We start from the raw sequence: 23259 nt of genomic DNA on the forward strand, positions 1-23259 counted from the left end.
TTATTATATTTGACATGTCTGTCTGATCCATTTATTAAAAATCTAAAGAATGAAGGACAAAATTGTAAGTGTTTGGTTTTTCGAAGCATAAAATGGCATTTTACTTACACTGAGACCACGATTGCCAACTACAAGCACACCCCAGACAGTACCTCCGTTCTGGACCTTGAGCAAGTGTTGTAGGTAAAGCAACCTCGAGTCCGCTTTAGAGTCTGAATGTAAGAAGCTCTTATATCTTCAGATTTTACGCTTCTTCCATTCTGGTTCCTTTTCGGCTTCCTCATCCTCCTCTGAGTCCTCTGCGAACACAGGATTGGGTTGTGTCCTGCAATCACCAAACAACCAATCAGATTTCAGGATGAAGATGTTTATGCTCAGACTAAACCTTTCATTCAAATATAGAAAATAAAGTGGCTCCAGCCTAATGATCTTTAATGGCAAAAAAAAAAACAGCGGCTCCTATCTGACTAGCCCTAACTTTCCTCAAATGGGGAACCTCGCTTTGTTGAACTTCTCCAAATTGTATTCCAAATGTTCTGAATGACTTTGATCTCCTGTTCCATCAATCTAGTGCCACATGTTTTGACAACTCGGAATGTTTCTACACATTAGCTCCAAGCTCACCTGCTTCTGCTCGGGAGTGCAAACATGAGGACGTGCGACCTGGCAGCTATGTTCCACCTCTGGCGTGCGATAGCCATCTAACAGCGTCCTTTCTGTTCCAACCATCTAAAGCCGTCCATCACGTTTGAATGAGGACCTGCGCAACTAGCGCGGCTCTTTAAACATTTACACGTCGCCCAGGTGTGAAGGAAAAAACCCCGAGTCGTCACGTGGACACATTGGATGCTCGTACTTCTTGTAGGCCGGGGCCACCCAGTACGGGTTCTCGGACGCTTCCTTGGCGTGACGCAGGATGGCCTCGCGAGCGTTGCTGTCGTCCGTCTTATCCAAGGCGATATTCTTCACGATGAACGACGACAGGGTGCCGCCGTGAGCCGCCACTCTGCCGCCTCGGCCTGGAACGACAAAGAACAAAAATGAGAAGACAAAAGGGAACATTAAATGACTTAATTAGGTTTTTAAAAGGCACATTTTGCTTGAAATGGCTGTAAAAAGATTCCTCAGTTGTGTTTGAAAACAATGAAAGAATATTTTGCTGAAGCTTTGTCATAGTTACGAGCATTTGGATAGCATGTGTGGCTTTTGCGTGCTTGAAATATCTCTTTGCAATGCTGCAGTTCACAGTGGAAACATCAGGAGACGGCTGCGAGCGTGAAACAAAACACTGCGCTGACGGGCCAGCTGGACGTGGAGAAAGTTGCCTTGGCGCTCGTGTGGCTGGGTGGACGCCCGTAGCGCACGCACACGCTCAAAGCAACACATCCACAATCAGTGGTGGGATGGAACCAAGTACGAGTTTCGACATATTTAGTATTTTGTCCACAGCACAAAGAAACAAAGTGGCCTCACCCGGTCCAGACACGGGAGGCTCGGGTTTGCGGGACTTCTTGGGGTCCAGTCGGTCCTTCTCCAGCTGTTTGCGAGTGCTCCTCTGCCGGGGTTCTCTGAACATGGGCAAGGCGTGCGCTGGCGGGAAGAGCAACAAAAATGATCACAATGCTGGATTTTCATTTCAACATCGTAATTCATTCATTCATTAGCGTTGTGAGGTTACGCCATGTTTGGGTTGTTCTTTCACACCTTAGTGAGCGATATCAAGAAGAAAAGCCTCTCCAGCACTTAACGCCGCAGAACGATTCGTGTGTGTGTGTGTCCGGAGGCTCAGATGAAGTGATTTTCCATCGTTGTTAATTCTTTGCCACGCCACATTTAGCAAAAAGGTTAGCGTTAACAGATTCCCCCGCTTCTCTCCTCAATGGGCCCTCTAATTTTCCAGCGGCAGAGCACCGAGTGCGTCACTTAGAGCGCCACTCCACTTCCACTCCGCCGTCACATGACCCAAACAAAAGAGTCTAAATCGTCCTGACAGTCTGGTGTGAGGGTGAGTGGCCCGTCACGCCATAGGTGTCAGGAAAGGCGTTTGTCCTTGGCGTGATCGGGTGTTAAGGGGACACGTGGCGTGAGGATGGCCAGCTACTCATGCGCGACTGGACGCTCCATCAGCTAATGGAAGGCCGTGGACGCCGCGTGGTTTCCTCCTGGTTGCGGGCTCAGTCTTTTAAGGACAACTTTGGAGCTAGTATTGGAGCCATTTTTGTATTATGCAATGCCGTGATCATGCTTGTGACATTGAGAGCAAAAAAAAAAAAAAAAAAAGAATACTGCTCATCACTAAAAGATCATCTTCTCTAGTCTTCAGATGGAATTGGGCTAATGGAGGAAATTTCAAATTGCAGTTAGTGATAGCGTTTAATTTAAATAAGTTTTGATTGATTGATTAATTATGAACAAGTACCAGTTGTTAACAGGTGTGTGTAATTTCTTAACTAAATTCATTTTGTCTAATTATTCGTGTGTAGTTGTGTAACCATGTTAATTCAGTTGTTCTTTTTTTTTAATTACCACTCCGAATTTTTTTTTTTAAATCTATTGATTTGTGGAGGGCAGTAATGGTGGGAAAAAAAATCTTGGAATTTTTCGGTGCAATATTATAACGACTACTTTCTCTTGTGACATCGGATCTCACAGCGAATAAGGCTTAGCTCAAACTCACGTGTGATAACGTACTCCTGGGTTAACGCCTCGGCGTGCTTCTGTTTGATGTTGCTCTTCACCACGCAGAGCTTAGCTCCCCTGGACGGAAGACGCACATCAATCATTGAGCAAAAATATGGATTCCTTGGAACACATCAGAATGTGTGTGTGAAAATACCTGTGGCTCTTAATGGGGTCATAGTAGACCTTGGCCAGCCCGTTTCCGGTTCCCACCATGATCTGGTTGAGCTTGGGGTGCCACAGGCAGCGCACTGCACTCTGTCATGACAGAACACACACATACATATTTGTTTGCCGCATGGTGCTCATCATACCTTTCGCGCAGAGTGTGTGAGAGCAGGTTGGTGTTGGTAGCGGTGGGGATGAGCCCCAGAGTGCTGTGCTGCTCTACTTGACTATATTTGGTGGTTGGGGATGAGGGGGCCGGATCCCTCGGCATGTGCGTCTGTGTGTGCGCGTGCGTGAGTGTGTGTGTGACAGATGGCCCAGTGCCAATAGGCAAATGTGACCACATTCATCCAGGGAGTTGTGTGTAAGTAAAATGTGCGCGAGGCTACACGAACAGTGGCAGAAGAGTGGAAAAGATTTCCTGCAACTGGAAATGACTATGACGCAACATGTTGCTTGTATGTGCAATTTGAAAGGGACAAGGAAATCCCCAAAATGTGATTTAGGCATCAATGGGAGAGTTCTGAACTTGCCCATCAACATGTGTGACGACCCACTGAGATTTGTAGGTGAGCTCAAACAGAGGGCAGTGTGGGGGGTGGGTCGGTGGGCTTGGACGCTCGTGTGTGGGATGGGATGGGGGGTGGGTAGTCCAGATTCGGTGAGGGTGGAAAGCTGCTTAGCGTCCAGCTGTTCGGCTTCCCACCAGGACACCAGCGGAAAAAGTGTCAATCTTACACGCACACTCATTCATCATAACTCATTTTCTACAACTTCCACATTAATATTAGATATTATTAGGATCATTTAATGATGACTTTCAATTTGAGCAGTTGTATTCAATGTATAATAAAAACGATGATCAGGGTGAATGAGTTCAGATCAAACTGAGAGATGAGGGGTTAATCTGGTCAAGCGTGCACTTTAACTGGCTGGATGTGATGCAAGCAGAAGGAAATTGAATATTCTTGAAGACAAAAAAAACTTAAAAAATAATTCCAGCTTCTCTGTATAACTAAAATTATGTCATGTCCTAAAAAAAAAAAAAAAACAAAGCACAAAAAAAAACATCTAACAAACCACTATTGTTATTAATGCCAAGTGGAATTTTGGTGTGAATTTATTTTTTGTGAATGAATGGAAATTTACTTCAAAGTTGGGTTTTAGATGACTGGATTATGAGGACAATTTGATAACGCATCAACCCGACACATAAATCTAATCCCAGAGTTCAATCTGAGGTGAGCATTGTGTTACATTGGTAATTACTAAATCTCAGGTCACGTCGAGTCGAGACTAATCAATTAATCGAATTCAAATCGAGGTTGCGATGTCGGAGAATGCCAAAACATTTATGTATGAAGAAAGGTCTGTTCATTATAATGAGGATTAATTTATTGCTTGTGTTTGTTCAAAAATATGAAAGGAAGGCTGCATATTAAAATCACGTTAACTTGATTCGATTTCACAAAGTTGTTCAGTGCGACTGACCCGCTGTCGAGTGATGGTATTTCCAGCCAGACCCAAAAAAATAAAAATCCTCTTGCTGGCCAAAAGGGGAAACCTGTCCTTGTTCTGGGCCCAGCAGCGAGTTCTGCGTGGTGGGAATTTGCGCTGTTTGCAAATAATCACCGACCTCTTCGTGTGCGGTGGAATAATCAATCACTCACGCTCTTCTACTCTGGGGCCAAAAAGTTGTTCAGAATTATAGTTGCTCAGAAAACAAAAATATTTGTTTCCCAATCAAATTTTACAGGTCAGATTAGTGACGAAAAAAAGTTCTGAAAAGAATTTAACTTGGTCTAATTTTTTTTTAATATTACAAAAACTGGCATTTGAATTAGGGGTGTGTAGACTTTTTATATCCACCGCAGAGCAGTGTCAAAAAAACAACGCAGCCTGCAGACAGGTGCGGCTTGCTTATGTGCTGGCAGAGAGGATCACCTCTTTTGTGGAAAGTCGAAAGGCTGAAGCGCTTGTTTATAAAACGAGGCCATTACTGTAATCTCACTTGAGTGCATTTACATGTCACTTTTTGTTTCTGGCATGTCCAATTGACTTTTTCGACCTGTTGTCTTGAACGTACTTTGTAATTTCCTTCCAACTCACTCGTCGTCACGTTACCAATAAGCCAAATATTAGTAGTAGATCTGCCGGGTTTTGTCAAACTGATTTTTTTTTTCGATTTTTTTTTATGACGCAGGAGTACACTTGGTGAACCTGATGAAAGAACTATTTACAATGTTTACGCCAGCCACGGCTATCTCCCACGGCCGAAGAATTTAAGTGCAGTGCAGTCCGGGCGGGCGGAGGAAGCGAAATGAAAAGGGCCACCAATCACTTGTGACTCAGTCACAATCCACACAACATCAGAGCTCCATCCCGGCCCGGCATCCTCCTGAGAACGGGAGTTTACGCAGATACATACATCAAGCCTCTTGACTCAGATTATTTTAACAGAAGCGGCAGGAATCTACAAATGAGTCTTAGGGCCATATTGAAAATGGATAAAAACGTACCGTGACAAGAAAATTTGTTATTGAGCAGGAATTTTTTTAAAAAGTCTCAACTCAAGCCCAGCAGAATTCAACTTTCTTTTTGTGACTAATACTTCGGGCACCACCAAGTCTAACTGTTTCTGCTCGTATGTCTTGAGCTGCTCAGTATCATATCGCTAACACTAAAATCTGCCGACTTGTTGGAAGAGCAATTTCTCCTTCCCGCATGACTGCTTCCCACCACAAAATGATGCTTTGATATGAACTTCTGCCTTTCGTCCGCCCTATGAATAGTGAAAGCTCGAGAGGAGCTCATAATCCTTTCTTTTGTCCGGCTATCACTACAACATTTACGATTATTTGCGGAGCATTGAATGCTTACGATGGATCGGAAATACTTTCATGGCCAAAATTTTTTAAGGGTCCAATTTGATAGCTCAGACGCCATTTTTTTTAGTTCACGGTTGCCTTTTTTCTTATTTTTGACGTCTTGCAGGACTTCAGGAATGACACTCTATCCTTCATTCATGTAATCTCACATGACAGGAAGTGAGTTAACGCCGAGTCAGACACAAGCGCCGTCGCTCCCCTTGAGGCTGCTGAGCTTTGGCTAGCGAGACTTCCAAACTGTCAGAAGCACATTTGGATCCACTCAGCGGCCACTAAACAAGAAACACAGCTGTGGCTTTTCCAGTCCCCGTCCGTGTTCGTAAAAATTTTTCAGCCAGCGTTGGGCGTCGGCAGACAAAAAGGCTGTTGTGGCATTTATTTATTACATTGCTATTTTAATGAGATGAGACAAAAGAGGTTGCTACTGATGATGCTTCTCTCTTCCTGACGTGAGGCCATTTTTAGACATAAATGAGATATAAAGGCAACTTTTTTGATATCTGGATGAGTTTCCCGCTGTTGGACGGGCTCAGTTGTTCTTGGATGGGCTCAAGCGTGAACTCGTTTTTTGTTCGATTTGTTCCACTGTTGTGACTCATTTGGCGGGAGGAGGCACTTGAGAACCACAACTCAGCGCCGCCCAAGTTTTTATTGGTGGCTGTCAGTCAAACGGCGTGCAATGAACGACGTGTACTTTTACCTACAGGCCACCTGCGCAATCCAAAGAGATCCGATACAATTTCTATCTTAGAAGGCCACAAACAGTAGATAGACAAATTCATGATCTCCTGCCATCTTTAATGTCCACTTTGAATGTTCTCTTTAATGTTACACAGCCAAGTTCATCCAATGGCCAACATTAATGTGCTTCTGACTTGGTATTTTGTAAGACGTCCATGTTTTGACTAGTTACCAGCTACGATCGACCGCAAAGAACTACATGCTGATGGAGACTTAACATAATTGGATTTGAACGTTCAAAGTCATCACCTCGAATAAAAAAGTGTCAATAAAGCCGTCTTGCCAGGGCTTCGTGGTAACGGCGTGCGTCAAGACGGATCCAATCCAAGACGATCCGATTACTTGACTTTCTCCAAGTTTGACGAGCTTGCCGCTTTAAAAAGTTTCCCCCCGTGCCGCCTCGAGCGCCCATGTGTGAATAACATTACATGGCACCGTCAATCTTTCATCTCAGACAGCGAGATGAATTACTCATTCCGTGTGCTAAATCATCTGAGTGGCTTACGGTCAACTGCTTTGAATTACTGCGACTTACCGTCCATAATAACGAATGATGGAGGCTTCTGCAATGCAAGCTGACATTTAGGAGATGCAAGGTGAGATGTAATACTCGAAATATTTTGTTTCGTTCCGTATTTCACAGCAGGGCTGAATTAAAAAAATGGTTTATTTGGGATTCTTAGGAAAACTTATTTTTTAATTTAATATTTTTAAACGGATTTTGAAGTAAACTATTTGTATTTTTTCCATTTATATCTAATGTATTTATTTTTTATTATTATTCACAGCTCTTTTAATCAATTTTAAATGGCTTCTCATTCACTTGCTCCACTTCCGCCATCTCATATTTTCTCATGATGGCAAAAAATACTTTCAACTACCTAATTAGGAGCTTTAAAGTGATTTTAACTATTTTCATTGAGCTTGATTTGACTTTTTAATTTGAGTTCATTATCAACAAGATAAGATGATCCTACCGCATTGGTGACTTCTATCTCGTAGACCCGTTGGAAGGTGGCTCGGTCAAAGAAGACCAGCTTCCCGCTGCCCTCGTCTTTCTTCACTGAGGTCCCAGTTACGACGAGCTGGTCGTCTGGGCTAAAACAGCAGTCGGTCCTGCTCAGGGAGAAATTAAAAACATGAAATTGTTGCCTTGTGGCAGTGCTGAGGTACATTTTTGGAATTGCGCCGACTCACATCGCAAAGTAGTTCGTCAGGCCGGTGGCCATGTGTAATGGCTTCTTGAAGTTGCGAATATCCCAAATTTTCAGTGTGTCATCGCCTAGGAGACAACACAACAGGTGAATAAAAAAATAATAATTTCAAGGAAAGTCAATGTTTATCCACAATTCAACTTCTCACCCCCACGTGATGCAAGAACGGTGCCGTCGTAGGAGAAGGCAATGCGGGAGATGTCGGATCCTGGGGTGTGGGCTTGTCGACAGTGGAACTTGGTGTGCACCTAGAATCATGAGAAAAATCCATATAATTAATACACGCAGCAGAATAAGAATATACGAAAAGCTCTTCCTGGTTTGCTTCTTTCATATCTGTAAAGAAGGTAAACAGGGCCTACTACCTCATCAATTGGAATTGCAAAAATAATACTGCACTCGCTCACATCCTCCGTCCAACAAAACTCGGATGTCCTTTTGAAGTCTTGTACAGTAAAATTGTGCATTAATAACACCAAAACAAACACTTCGGCCTTCTTTTTAACACGAAGACACGTCTGGGGAAAAAAAAAACCTGGAAGAATTGTCGGGCCCTCCTCTCCTCATCGGAGGCAGATAACAGCGATCGATCATTAAAAGCTGCCTGTGAAGCAATAAGCTAGGCAAGCGGACTTGCTAACACCCAAACAAACATAACCTCGGTTTATACCGCTCCAATTTCATTAATTCTAAGCGCAATGCAAATAAACGAGTGAAAAGAAAATGGAGCAATATGAGCTTTTTGTCTTGGAAATGCGGATAAGGAATTTTAAGTGTGCCTGCGAGCGATAAGATAGAGAAGAATAGAGAAACGCTGGTGTGGCGAGTGTGAGGTGAAAGAGTGATGTGCCCTCATGATACTGGAGGGAATTGAGGTCACTTGCAAAGTAAATGGAGTGAGGTTATTAAGCGAAACAAAAAAAGATAACCGTGTCACCTTGAACTGTAGATAACCAGGATTCCACTTTTTTTTTTAGAGGCTTGGCCTTGGACAAGATTTGATTTTCCCTGTCATCATTTTACTTGTCTTACCACAGACTCAGACTTTCCATTTTTTTTTTTAAATCGCTCATTATCTACTGCCTCTTTTGCATACGCCGGTATAAAGGTCAAGGGGTCAGTTTAACATGATGAAATGACGGTTTCTCGTCTTAAAGCGAACTTTATTCGACTGTCCGTATCTTCTCCAAGGTGCATCTTTTGATACCAGTTTTGATACTCCGATATATATTTTTCCAAAAAGTATTTGTACATAAGGCATATGGAGATGTTTTGCCATAGATACGCTGCCAAGCTGTGATATTTCACGCAACTGTCCAAATGCTTTATTATTTATACATAAAGTTTTCAAAATCTCGTGTTCTCCACAGGCACTGTTTTTTTTCCGTGTTCAACCTGTAAGTTATGAGAACCTTTCATCATTTTTTTTTTTTTTGATTTGATGGTTTTCTTGCTAAAATGAATCCCATCTGCGGTTAGTACCCGCTGCGTTTCTGCCTCCTTTTATGTGGTAGCCTCGTGCACGGTAGCGCTAAGTTTGCCGCGTGTTTTGCGGCCTCGGAAAAGCTTTTCGTCTACATCTGTTGAAATGTTCAAGATATGCACTCGGGTGGCAGATAAATCCAAACTGGTGTTCGTAAATTGTACAAATCTGAACAGAAGGTATGAGTGGAATGATACTCGGTGGAGATTTTTCTCCGTCACCCAACGTCAGCTGGGCTAGCTCACACTCTTTTCCGATTAATTGGCCTTAATAAACTCATTGAGAGGCGTGTAATAAAGTCAAGCCGGGTAATAACGGCTGTCAATCAAAGTTTGGCCAGTGATGGGCAGTTACATACACCCTGCTGCGGCTATTTCGAGCTCCTATACTGTTGTTGTGAAAATGCGGAGTGTTTATTTACTATGCCGATGTTGGCCGGCTTCGCTGGATGCCGGGGCATTTGCTTCCTGTGATAAGCTACACGGTCGCTCATGAAACCGGAGCCCTCGCCGTTCGGGACCGTGTGACAAGCTCGGTGAACCAAGTCCTTCATTTCAAATGGATTTCTGTAGTCCTTCATGAAAGCGGACTGATTATCTTTGTGTTTAATCGAAACAAATATCTTTATAACTATCAACATTTGTCAACTTTCAGACATTTAATCGAGCAAACTGGTCATTTACTCATTTTATCAAATCATGTATGTTTTTTGAAATGTCCTGTTTTTTTTTTTAAAGGATTTGAATTTTTAAAATCCGATTCATTGATCAATTAACAAACCAGATTATTAAAATAATCTTCAATTGCAGGCTTGATGTTTTTAAAAAGGAGAAAACTCATTTAGGGAGTTTTTGTGGGGGCCTTTCATCATCTAAGCATGTCGAACGGCGAGAGTTGATAAATCGCGGAGGGAACAGTGCGTCGGGTTTCAGTAGTGATACCCGGTCGACCGCCGAGGCCAACTGTTCTTGCCAAGTTATCCGAGTATCATTATATGAATACCTCCCCCCTCCCCCTCCGCCACTTGCTCCCCCCCTCCCTCCCTGCCGCCACCACATCAAAACCTTTACAAGCGCACACCTAAGAAGCATTCGACGACGGCCACTGTGCAGCCAGTAATGACATCTCATGCTGACCTTTGTTATTTTATGGGGATCAAGTGGCCAAACCGCGGGCCGGGACAGCTGCTCGGATCTTTCATGGAAGTCAGCAAGTGGTGATAGAGAGGCAGCGTCCAAGCATGAGTGTGTGTTGAAGTATCACAGCGCCCACATATGCAGTCAGTGTGTTCGCTTTAAGTTACTGCATCGGCAACACGCTCGGCAAGAGAGAATTCTTGACAAATCTTCCAACCAGAACCGTTTTGGTACTTTCCAGGGGTAAGGTACGTTCCAAGTCGAAGATCAGATCGGAACGCTGATTGGTTGACGACAGGCGGCAAGAAGCCCGACAAATGTTTTGTTATCGATCCAAAAATTTCGAAGCTCATAACTCATCAAGTAGTCTTTAGTTACGCGTCTATGTTGTGATAGTTTTCTAAACATTTTCGTTGGACCTAAAAAGGACGGCGGCGCTCGCGTAGCTTCATCTTTTATGAATCTCTGCGCGTGCAGATTTCTACAGATACATAAATATCCACCGATTCTGATGTTGACAACTTGTAGAGCCAACACAGTTCTGCTCACCTTGAGGCTTTGATATGATTATTTTTCAGTCCAAATCAATTTCTCTGTAAAAACAGTACATTTCAACATTGCGTCTTCAAGACCAGCTCCTTTGGGGTCCTTCGTTTGAAATGTGGAAATATCTAAGCCCATCGATGACCTCACCGCATTCCACCGATCTCTGGGGTAATGTTTTGGAACCAAGGCCCGCACCCTCCACGCACCAAGTATCAAGAGAACTGTTTCTTCTGATTCAGCCCGACCCGATTGAGGGCGAGCAATTACTCTCTATGGGAGTTCACCGGGAGGACCGACTTGACTGGCGATGGTAAGATTAATCAAGCCCATGTCACCCCCAATAGCGCAGCTCCACATCAAGGTGATGCACATGATTGATCGTGATTGATCTGCCCTGCATAGTCTGACCATGAGTAATACAGGAGACAGACAGACAAAGGGGGGAGGGCAGCGGCAATAAAAGAACAAGGTCGACTCCTTTTTAGGCTCGTGGCTGAATTCAAGTCAGGTTCCTGATTAGGGCAGAGGGCACGGGCGAAGAATTCTTGAGCCATTCAGACAGGGGGCAGGCTCCAGTGGTCAGGGAACAGACATGACTATTGTGAGCTGCTATGGGACGCACGGTAAATATTTAGCTTGGACAAGGAGCGCTCGTAAATTTTGAGCGCTTTAATCCAATCTCTCAGGAGTGTGCTGCTCCGAGCAACTCCGCCAGTGGAATGAGGAACGAAATCTTTACAATTGAGACTAATGAAAGCACAGCCAATCAGGACGAAAACTACCGCACATTGTTATCTGATTAGAATTGACTTGAATGACTCATTACGGTGTAGCCTACTTCCCATTCGACTAATCTGGATTAGCCCCTCGCTCTAATTGAGCCGTTCCGACTCGCTAGCTACGGTTTAACCGTCGCCGTTTTTGTATGAAATAACAGAAGCGGCCAACGTTGTCCGCATTGATTGCTTGTTATTTTAATGGTTGCTGATAAGTACTGGAGGAGGTTTTGGCTGGCGTGAGGATGTGAAATAATCCAATGAGCAACAACGCCAAAATCAACCAATGACTTCAACATTCTTAAGGAATGCAATCTCTAATTGGGCTTTAATAGTGGAAAATGTAAAGAGGGAAATGTTGATTGTGCCTTTCATTGACTTGCATGCTTCTCAACTAAAAAAGCAAGTCAGAGCCACTTACATAACTATTTAGTTTTTTTTTTTTTATACTTTTTAAAGCAGAAACTGCAGTGAGTCAGTGAAGTGAGTGAGGGCCCCTGCGATACGCCGTGCAGCCCAGACATGAAACATCTAAACAACTGTAGGAGGGAGCATCAAGAAATTTGGCACAGACGTCGGCGGTGCCCCAATGATTAATCCTAATGACTCCGGGCTTGACCTCTGGCTTTGCCTCTCGGAGCGCCAGCAGGTGACATACCCTGACAACGAACATCTGCTTGGATGGACAGGCCGACATCTTTTCTATGAATCCCAGATGATGTTTCAGAAGGCTTGGATGAGAGCTCAGAGTTTTCTGTTTTGGGGTCATTTCTAAGAAATTAAAACTGGATGGGAAGAGTTTAATATTTGTTGAAATTTTTTTTTATGAATTACATAAATGAATTAAAAGACAGTAACAACACAAGCATGACACCAGAACCATCTTAAACATGATGGTGATGTCATTGTTGGCATTTTATCCAAAGCACTGCAGTGCTTAAGCGCAGCTGCACAGCGGAGAGAATAAAAACAAACTCTGATCCAAGCCTGGTTGTGGTCCATTCAATAAATTCTCATCTTCAGTTTTGGACCAAAGCATTTTAAAGCAGACCAGAAACCTGACCACTGTGTGACCTCTGTAAGAAAACAAACTGTACATGGAGTCCCGGGTTTATGTTTTGAGGAGCCTAAGACTAAGACTAAGAGGAGCAACCCCCGAAGGCAAACAAAAAAATGAGGCGAAAAGACAATTGGGCGAAATCCGACTCGGACTTAAACCCTATAGAGGATATAGTTCACCTGCTAAAGAGGAGACTCAAGAGAGAAACCCCTAAAATAGACAAATGACAAAATGGCTGCAATAAACTTAGGCCAAGTCCATCCCCAGATTTAAACCCGACAGTGAATGCATTTTAATCGCGGGTTCCATACACTGTATGAATTTCTGAGCACATACTGTAGAAGTGAAAGAAGTTTAATACTCACACTGAGGTTTCTGTCCCAGATCTGAATGGTTCCGTCCTGGCAGCCGGCCGCTATGAGCTTTCCGTCACGGCTGTAGGTGCAGCAGGTGGGGGTGACCTTCTTCCCTTGGGCTGAGCGAGGTTTGAACACGGACTTGTGATTCTTTTCCGTCGTTACATCCCACGTTCGCACGGTGCTGCGGAAAGGAAACGGGAATGTCATTGATCTTCGATCCAACGGCATGAATCAAGTCGTAAAGAAGATACCGGTTCAAACATGTGAGGTCATTAGAGACATCCCTGTGGTGATAAATTAAAATACTAAAGAGATACAATGAGCATGAACATGTGGTTAGGGAAACAAAATCTCAAAGGTTGTAGGCGAGGTTGATCAGGCTGGTGGGCCTGAAGCTGCCATGAAACCCAAATGTTCCCCAACATCTGCTGAGCACCACACACACAACACGTAGAACACATTGGATTCTAGCGTTAGGACGTGGTGAGATAGTCGTCAAAACTGAATAATAAATTAACTGAATACTACGAAGTCTTGATGAAGAACCATTTAAAGTAATCTTGATCCATTCTACAGAAAATCATTTGAAAGCCATTCTAAGCAGTTAAAAACACCATATGATCAAAATATTATCTTGTAAAAAAAATAAATAAATAGAAGACCGTACCTCAACATACCTTGACTGTCTCTAGTCTACATTTTGCCTATTCAAAGACTGAGCAGGGAACAAGACTCCAAATGTTTCTACAACCCACCATGTCCTGCAGTGAACACTGGGACCGTTCAGGTCATGAGGTCAGGCCGAGGTGCATAAACACACAGTTGGGGCTGCTACTACTAACAGAATTCCTCCTCCGCTGCCGCCGAGAACGTCGCAGACATACACTCTCGAGCCCGTGTTTGGACAAAGTCTAACAATGTGACACAAATGCCAGCTCAAGACTTACGGCTTGAGTAAGAGCTGGCAAGGGTCAACGAAAACTCTGTTTGATCCATCGTCGTGTTTGAATCAACACAAAGCAAAAAAGAGTTAACGAGGCGAACGAGAACAGCACTCAGGCCTCCACCAAGGTGGAACAATCCTAAACATGTCCGTCTGATTCATTGAAAAAAAATCTCACAAGCGAAACAGTGATGTTCCACTCCAGTCCTGTGGGTGGCAGTAACGAACATTACAAACTACCACGGACGAACAACTTTTTCTGGGTTAAAACAAAAAATGCTCGGAATACTGTTGGGTATTTATGGTTTTATAAAGTAAGAAGTTGATCCATAAAAATTTCAATGTCTACTTCTTGTGTCTCTTCCAGTCTCTCTCTATCTCTGCAGCAATCTGCTCTTGACACTCTAACCACAATGGCCACTTCCCTCAAAAGTGAGACATCTTTTTGAGACACTGAAGAATGTGGCTTGTTATGGAAAAGTAACACCAAGTCATACATAGTATGTAGAAGCCAGCAAAAACATTTTGGTCCCGTTCCTTATCCCTGCGCCCTTGTTTTCCGTTCAGTCAGCAGTCCCCCTGTTTCTCCCCGTTCCCTCAACACAAAGGCTTCAGTGAATGTAATAAAATGAGGACCATACATCTCCAGCCATGCGTGGGCACTTTATGAGGTAGACCAGCGGTTCACACATCAACGGAGAAGAGACAGTTCCCCCACTGGCCTCCCAGATTTTATCTGTCCATCAGGTTACAGACCGGGCGATACTGACCCCAAACACTTTCTTCGATGTCGAGATAAGTGCGCACGGGTCGTACGAGGGTTATTCATTGGTCACGTTCTGGTGACTGGGTGTGCTGTGTAATGGCAGGGTGTCTGACCGGGGCTGTGTTTTGGGAATGGGGGATTAGGAGGGATATTTGAGGCTTGTCCATACTCCATCACAAGCGGGCAAAGTAAAGTGGGGAGGATTTAGGAGGTGCTCAAGCAAGAAAGCTAGAGAAAATCTACTATGGTCCAAGCAATGTTATAGGAACTCAGAAAAGTCACAGCGGTTTTAGGGGTTAAAAAAAACTAAATAAGGACAAATTCCCATCTTGATGGTGTTTGGCATGTGAGTGTTGTCAGGATGGACATGGAAGACTAGCAATGTATAGCGAACCATCAACCGAGAAGCACTGGACTGTAGATGAACCTGACGTTCAGACTGAATCACAGCGACATACCGTTAATGGATTACTTTCTTTCAGTTCAGAAAGCTTGATCTCAAAACCCAAAAGACACACCGTAATGAAACAAACTGTTTTGTAAATAGCTTGGACCTCTAAAGTTGAATGTTGTCCTGGTGAATCTCGGCCTCGTGTTAAAATCCAGCTGCTGCCTTGTAAGCAGGCTAGAATGACGGGAATCTTCGGAAACATTCCTCAAATTGTATGTGTTTGCGGGTGTGAAATGTGTGTGTGTGACATGTGGGTTCCATTAGCTAGTGCCCGTTCGCCCTATCTTCGCTTGACTCCCTCTTGGCTGCGTGAGTATGTTCACCTGGGGCACGAAGAAATAACATACAAGGACTACACGTCTATCTTGTTACAGATGTTTCTATAAATACATGAAGGTTGTTCGCAATCAAACGTTTGTTCAACCATGTGACAAGATCCACAAATGGTTTTGGGAGCAGGCTTGTCTTTTCAGTCTTTTCAATTCCGCGACTCTTTATAGATGCTATCGCTTTGATTTAAACAATAATTGCAAGACAAACGCTACCACCCACTGTCACTACTTCCTTCCAGAAGAAAATGCTCGATTTCCGAGTAGCCGGGGTCACACCTGCTATGAATGCGAGTGGGGGGGCAAGGGGAGCTTTAATTAAAAGGGTTTGGGCGGTCCAGTGGTCACGCTTAAAAAGCTATTGAAATAAACAACAAAAGAGGCTCTAGCATTGCAGCAAAGACAGAATGGTGTCAGAATGAATTTTTAAAGCACATAGAAGGTTGTTGCAAACACCCACTGGTACAGTTGGCTGACCAAGGTCCGTTGGGAAAAAATAAAGGCCTACTAATGGCAGCCATGGACAATAGCATCCATACGTTCAATAGCATCTTGGTTCTTTGTCCTCGAAGGATTCATTGACGATAGAAGTGCAGTTTTGCAGGTGTGTTCGAGGTCTGCACTGTGATTTGTTTTTATCAAAATATCCCAAGAATGAAGAATCGAACATTATATACCCCATTTTTTAACCTCTATCATAATTTGGATCTCACAAAATGGCTGCTGCAAACAAAAATGGCTGACTTACATTTCAATTTAGGGCATAGGTATTCGAGACTTTTCTGCTATGATAAACATATCCAACCAAAACCGATCTCCGAAGTTTTTTCCAACTTTTATTAGAAGGAAATGTTAATTTCAAAGGTGGTGTTGCAAATATATGTATAACCCAACAATAAAAAAAAATTCAAACAAAGCCTACATAATATGGAGAAACCCATTTTGAAGCTATGTTCGCCACCTGTTGCATTAATATGAAGATGTGGGAAGTGGTGATGAGATGCTAACACACTTTTCCATCACCAACCCCTACTCGAATCACTATGTCGACCCAAGCTGCACCTGTGGCCTCTCCCCTGTATGTAACCCCCTTTTATGCTCGACCGCTGCTAACGTGCCAGGGGAGGATTTCCAGAGCCTCAACGAGAACTAAATAAACAAATCTGGGAGGGTTGTCGTGCCTCGAATGAGCGCGGGCAGAGGCCTTTCCTGTTTCTAATTAATAACCACCGCGGTGAGTTTCGACACTGCTGCTTGTCACACTCAGACTCAATGCTGTCTTGTCCCAACTCGCATTCTTAAAGGGGATATATTATGCAAGATTAAACTGATTTTGTTTAATGCATGTATGTACAGTGAAGTGGTATATTCTGGATTAGAGGACTCCCTGCTGGCGGCAAAGAAAAAATTCCCCTTGCAGTGTTGCTGTCAGGTAAGGAGATTTTGGGAGCAGAAGAGTCCTTAATGGGGCACTTAAAAAAAAAAAATGGCATGGAGGCTTACCCGTCATTGGAGCATGTCATGAATTCCTCTTTTATTTTGGGATGCCAGCTGCCGTCGTTGAGCATCGCCGTGTGGCCCTGATGAGAGCAAGGGAGAGGAAAAAAAAAAACATTTGTATCTGGAAATGTCTGAGAAGCTACACAGGGTGTGAAAGTGCATAACTTAGTTGTGTCTAGTCCTGAGCTACGCTTAAGTTTAATGTACCTGCAGGCTATTTAAAACACACGTCCGTTAGGAATTCTGCAAGATTAACGACCAAATTGGCTGTAAAAAAAAAAAAAAGAAAAAAAACGTGTAAGTAAAGTGTGGCGTGACCTCTTTTCGCTGCTTCCTCTGCGGGAATTCCTCATAACAAATGGCTCAAAGTGGAATAACAGAAGGGTAGCCCCTTTGGCCCCAACCCACCCACCGACAGAGAGAAGCGTTTCAGTGTGCGAGGAAGAGGCAAGTGATATTTTTTTTCTTCATTGAGGTGCAGGTGATGTGTTGAGATTTTGCTCGAGTGGCTCCATAACAAATCAATGCAGTAAGGCCCATCCGATTAATCGGCCAATATTAGTAAATTGATAAAAGTAAATAAAAATGTTAATTAGTCATTAAAAAATACTCCCAATTCTCAAGTACCTTTAATGTGAGAAAATGACTTTTGATACTTATGTCATCAAATAAATTGTCAATTATTTTCAGATCACTTTCAGGTTCTTTCAATAAAACTACATGGGGGGGTACCAACCGTTTGTGGAGAACATTAGCCTAGTAACCAACAATCGACTCGTTTAAACACAGTAAAGCCCAAACATCTTTATGTAATTGATCCGCTGTTGACTCCTCTCGCCAAGTGTAAAGCATTACGTTTTGCACACAATAACAACAAAGCACTCGCTCCTGGGTCCACCTTGCTACATTTATGCATTGGCATGGTTTCCCCCCCCAACCCAACAACACAGCAAAATACGTCCAGGTTGTTCTCGGTCGCAGTAACACAGCAAAGACTCCTAACTTGGGTTATTGAATCAAAAGTGGTACCTTGGTGTTGACCATATCGACGATGTACTGGTCTCCCTTGATGCACTCCATCACATTGAAGCCGTCACGGTCTAAGACTTTGGCCTGTGCGTTTCCCGACACCACCAGGATGCGGTCCCCGGTGATGCTGTACTGCAACGCTCGGATCTGATGACTTCATGAGACACCGGAAACCCATCAGCACAATCTCATTAGACCTCAATTCAGCCACTAGTGGTATGTGAAAGAATCACAGCACAAGTGCAGTTCAGTTATATCTTACTTTTAAAGTTCAATACCTTCATTTGCGTTTCTAGTGGGGGATATGGAAAAAAAAATTTTGGGGTGAAAATAGAGATTTTATTTCAAGGCCATACCACCCAGTCCAAAGTTGCACGCAAGAGCACGCCAGTGCATGCGAGCCAAGTGGGCACCACTTAACCCGAATGAGATTAGCAATTTAGGTCACGATCAAATAGCATTAACACAGCGGGACGCGGAACGGAGCATCAACATATCGGCTGCGCAGCGTCAAAAAAGTTCAAAGGCAGAATGAAATTGAGGCTCAAACGCTAAATCTTTGGGTCTGAAACATCTGTGGAGTCGGAAGCACAGAAGCTCCCGGAGAGAGATGTAATCAACTTAAATGTTGCGTTCGGGTACAAATCGGGGAGGCCTGCTCCAGCTCTGGAAACAACAAATACCATTTGGACCTTTCATTTTTTTTTTTTTTTTTTGTGCCGGTGAATCACGGCGTAAACACGCAAACAAACATCCACTACCATCTGCTTGGAGGATAAACAAATGTGTGTGCATGGATGCTGTGGATGTGGCTGGACACGCACATGGGTCAGAGCTTCTCGGCAGTTTTGGGGAGTAAAAGAGTAAAAGTCATACGCTACTTTGACGTACGACTTGAATTTGTCCTGTGACCAAGCTTAATTTAGTTGTGTATCGAATCAATTTTATTTTACGAATGTTTTAAGTATGCTTCACAGAAAAGTGGACTCACCAGTCACATGGCTGCAGGGAACGGAAGGCCTGCAGAGCCCGGTCCATGCCAGCAAAATCCCAGAAGCGCACATCAAAATCGTAACCGCCCGTCACCAGGCGGGCGCCCGACGGGTCCAAAGCCATAGCGGACACCTGAGAAAACGCATGGAAGGAAGGTCAAATGTAATTTACAAATGGAGATTATGTTGGAAGATGGTGGTGGGTACCGTCTTGGTGCCGTGCTGCAGGGTGATCTCGTGAGTGTCCGGGATCTTCTTGAGAGGATTCTGAGGCAGGACAGAGGAACGTAGTTGTGGATTAGTTACTTTAGATAACTTAACTGTTGGTTAAAATATCTTTTTTCAAATATTTTTTAAAAAATCAACAACAAACAAACCTGATTTTGGGGAAAGAATTCACACCAATCTCTTATATTATAATTAAATAGTATATCTTTTAGTATTCTTTCCAGTCATCTTAATTGTACTTAGACACACTTGGTGTCGTTTTATGGTGCTGCCATCTTGTGGAGACACCTTAAAACAACAGCACACAATCTGGAGGCATTACTATCACTTTTTAAGACATCGTGCACGTGTCACATACATCATCATCGTCGTCGTCATCATCATCATCTTGCTCCTCATCTTCGTCGTCACTGTCGCTTTGAGTGGCACCATCTCTGTAACCTGGAGGAAGTGGGGGTCCCACTTCATCATCATCATCCTCGTCTTTTTGAGGGTGTGGAGGGCCAATAGGTTCGGAGTCTGAACCGCTGTCCATGTCCTGTTTTCTGTAAACATTTAACAACACAGTCAGGGTTGAAGACCTAGTTTGAAACTATAAACCAGGCTTGAAAACATATATTGAAGGCCTAATTCAGTCTTGAAAGCTTAATTTAAAATCTGAATTGAAATGGTGAATGCAAAAGGGTTACCTGGAAGTGGCTGCTGCCTTTGCTTCATTTTTCTGCATGTGGACTGATGTTGAGCTTTTCTCTTGTGTTTCCATTTCCTTCTCCCTGTCATCTGAACAAAAGAATGTTAAGTTGAAATATAGCCAGACAAGCGTATGGGTTTATTATAGTCACCTAACACTTGGCGACTCCTCTGGATGGCCGTTCGCCGGGTCTGTTCAAAAATGGCGTCCAGGTCAAACGTGCGGGCCTTCTTTCCTAGTGGAGGCACATTTAAAAACATTTAAAAAGCAGTTTAAGCACTCCCCCCCAACCCCCATGTCATACGTACCAAAACCAGAGAATCCCATAACAGATGAGATGTCCCCATCGTTGTTCATGTTGTCTGGGAATTAAAATTGTAACTGAACTTTTAACAGAACTATGATGGATAAAAGTGAGACATTTCATACATTGTAAATATTGTAATATTGGGTGTAGAAAATTTATTACACCATGATACAAGTAAGCATAGTAAATAATGAACACCTGGCAACCACGACTAACCACGCTAGCTTAAATGACATCCTAATATTCGTACTTTTGTTCCACTATAATTTTAACAAGACTCTCAGGCTATCCAGCTATTTATTCTTGCGATTTTTAACTGTTAAATACACAACTTATGTCATGTTTGCTGCTGCAGACCGGTTGAGTTGAATAAAAAAAAGCGCCAGATAGTTTGAGGAAAACGGTTGCTAAGCTAACACAATAAGGGCTAAAATCGTTCGAAAGCGCCATTTTATTTCGCGTATGCAGTCTTGTACAATGACAGGATATAAACGTAAGCAAGTTTTATTAACGGGGAGTTACATGAAGCTCCCAATTATAATTTATATGGACTGTAAACAACAAATAAGAGCCAAAGTGAGTACCTTCGGTGTTGTTAGAATCCATGTTGAAACCGGAGATTCTTCTTTTGCGGAGTTGCTTCTCGTGTCAATAAAGCAACAGTGCCCCCTAGTGTTTCATAAACGTTTGGGATATTAAACAACGAGTATAAACCAAAGTGTTTTTTCAATGTATTACTGTTTTTAATACAATTTTAACTAGTTTAAAACAATAATAATACAGTATAACATTTGATCAGAATCACTTACTGTATTTAATTTTGAAAAATATTTTCAATTTAGTTACTGAGTTTTCATTCAAAAGGTAACTGTTCAAGAAAAAAAAGTCAGTATTTTTTATACTTAGTGGCAGAATGTTTTACCTTTGTATTCCAAATAAAGTCTTTGAAATAATTAAATGATTAAAAGTGACATTTATTCAAGACAATGTGTACAAAAGTGAGAAAGTAGAAAAAGTCAAGCAGAAAGGTGACACCTAACTACAACTTCCAAAACTATGTAGTCAATCAATCCAAGTCTTATTAAGAGTTTCATTTTTCTCACATTACAACCTTATTTCAGAAGGGATTAATTTTTCTCTCCGAATTCTACACACAAAACTGACAAAATAATCAAGTGTGTTTGTGGGGGGGTCACATGTACATAAGTATTCATAGCCTTTGCTACAAAGGTCATAAGACATCATGCTTCTTTGTCTTTTCATTTCATTTCTTGGAAAACAAAATCATGTGCAAATACCTGCACAAATGTGAGCACAACTGTGTTCACTGCAAGCAACAATACCGCCACCTAGTGGTAGGGTGCCTGATTTGCTTGCAACACAAAACAAACATAGCAGAAACAGAAATTGCAATTACTCTGTACCGTGTTGCTTTTTTTTTTTTTTTTTTACCTGAGATGCAGACATTCAAGTCCCCGCCGTGGCCGCCATCCTTTCGATGGCCGCCCAGTCCACCTCGCTGAGGTTGCCGCCGCTCTCCGACAATTTGTCAAGCCAGTCCATGCCTGCCTCACCCGCCTCGATGCCGTCGTCCTGCTCGTTTATAAGTTCAGACAATAACAGACTGACGTTCTGCTGTGTGATATGCTCGCCCTCTTGGGCCCTGGCGGAAGTGACTGGACGCTCCCTGGACAGTGAGGTCCCTGACGTCGAGAGAGAACCTCACAGAATTAGTGTGAGGGAAAATACATTCTAAAAGCCTCGTAAGGATTGTGATGCTACTATCGAGGTTTACGGATGCTACCTGGCCTTGGCTGGAGTTCAACCTTCTTGTTGTCCTCTGAAGGTCTTCCGGGTGCTTCGGCAGTCCAAGGACGACGCTGGGCGCGTGTTTGGCCTGAGGGACGCTTCAGATTCTTCTCTGTGCTGTCAAACCCAAAGAGAAGATTTGAATTCAATCAAATCCAGGCAAGACCATTCTAGACATTAATCAGCCTCACTGCTGGAATTTTTTTTCAAAACGATAGCGGTACCTGGGATTGCCAGCTGTGGGTGGAGCAGAGGACGACCTTACGGTGGGACCATCAGTGACTAAAACACGAGAGCCGGGAAAGGGACTGGTGCCAAGTTGATCCGCCAACAAGGCGGCGTCACGGAGCCTCTGGTTGAATTGTTTCAAAAGCAAGTCCCTGGTAAGCCAAAGAAAAGAAAATTATGTTTACAAAGTACGTTGTTAATAAATATGCGATTGTGATTTCAGATTTAACCAGAGTAGGTTTTTACTTTTGCTTTTCTTCTGTGTTTTTCCTGCTGATCACTTGGTTGGTGGATTTCTATAAAAGAAGAAGAGCACGGATGAGCAACCATGTGGATGTAAGATGATGGAAAGTTCTTGATGAATGATCCGACCGATGTTCTGGAAAAAGGTTTGCTCTCCCTCTCGCGCAGGCTGGCTCTCTGTTTTTGATACACCGAGTGTCTCTCCCTCTGCTTGCGTCGCATCCAGATCTTCAACTCCCGCCTGTAGTCTTCATCGTCAGGGACAGCACGCCCCGTGGAAATCTGCCGACTTGGTTCTTGCTGCTCCTTCCTGCACCACAATGCCGCTTTGAGCTCCGCGATACTCTCAAATCTCTCGCAACTGAGCGAGAACTGTACCTGCTGTCGAGCGTGTTTGATAAAGATGCGTCCAGGTCCATCTGGGATATGTAACCTTCTCGTACCAAACCTTCCAGGATCTCGGCTGTGTCGGACAAGCCTGTCTGGTCCAGACTCTCGTCGACCGTCCTGCGGATGACACACAAACACAGTGAGACAAGTTAAAAAAAAAAATCTAAAACACATGAGGGTATAATGATTAAAATATCTCATACGTACTCATCAAACGTTTCCAATGTTACAGTTGATAGATGCTCTGTTGGAGGAACACAATAGGATAACAAGAATTCATTGTAAAAACAAAGATGGAGAAAA

General features: G+C 43.2%; 2 protein-coding genes across 3 annotated transcripts in view; both read right to left on the reverse strand.

Moving 5' to 3' along the window:
- wdr70 (WD repeat domain 70) lies at window positions 1–21871 on the reverse strand. Its single transcript, XM_088391493.1, has 19 exons — window positions 21739–21871; window positions 20871–20955; window positions 20288–20341; window positions 20131–20214; window positions 19978–20068; window positions 19647–19833; window positions 19268–19327; window positions 19060–19193; window positions 18069–18222; window positions 17043–17119; window positions 13057–13231; window positions 7839–7938; window positions 7674–7758; window positions 7454–7592; window positions 2837–2937; window positions 2678–2757; window positions 1474–1590; window positions 857–1019; window positions 1–325 (listed from the first exon to the last, which is right to left on the reverse strand). The coding sequence occupies exons 2-19, from the start codon at window positions 20890–20892 to the stop codon at window positions 238–240; spliced, it is 1911 nt and encodes a 636-aa protein (XP_088247619.1). The 5' UTR covers window positions 20893–20955; window positions 21739–21871; the 3' UTR covers window positions 1–237.
- cplane1 (ciliogenesis and planar polarity effector 1) overlaps window positions 21240–23259 on the reverse strand; it is a 14883-nt gene continuing 12863 nt past the window's right edge. The window contains exons 41-47 of one of the 2 annotated variants that reach the window (XM_088391483.1): window positions 23164–23200; window positions 22945–23073; window positions 22696–22876; window positions 22570–22619; window positions 22320–22475; window positions 22091–22212; window positions 21240–22007 (exon numbers count right to left, since the gene is read on the reverse strand). In XM_088391483.1, coding sequence (XP_088247609.1) covers window positions 21754–22007; window positions 22091–22212; window positions 22320–22475; window positions 22570–22619; window positions 22696–22876; window positions 22945–23073; window positions 23164–23200 — 929 coding nt within the window. In that variant the 3' untranslated portion in view covers window positions 21240–21753. The remainder of the gene's footprint in view (window positions 22008–22090; window positions 22213–22319; window positions 22476–22569; window positions 22620–22695; window positions 22877–22944; window positions 23074–23163; window positions 23201–23259) is intronic. The other variant, XM_088391484.1, reaches the window with a different exon arrangement.

The sequence above is a fragment of the Syngnathus floridae genome, chromosome 12 (assembly GCF_059516105.1).
Source record: "Syngnathus floridae isolate MCC-2025c chromosome 12, RoL_Sflo_1.0, whole genome shotgun sequence".
NCBI classification, from domain to species: domain Eukaryota; kingdom Metazoa; phylum Chordata; class Actinopteri; order Syngnathiformes; family Syngnathidae; genus Syngnathus; species Syngnathus floridae.

Bases quoted from the DNA above. Each gene is read 5' to 3' on its own strand.
- wdr70 (XM_088391493.1), bottom strand. From the start codon at position 20,892: ATGGATTCTAACAACACCGAAG. The intron at 20,342-20,870 runs GTACTCACTTTG...TTTAATTCCCAG, and splicing joins GGATTCTAACAACACCGAAG to ACAACATGAACAACGATGGG. The intron at 7,593-7,673 runs GTGAGTCGGCGC...CTCCCTGAGCAG, and splicing joins CTGACGAACTACTTTGCGAT to GACCGACTGCTGTTTTAGCC.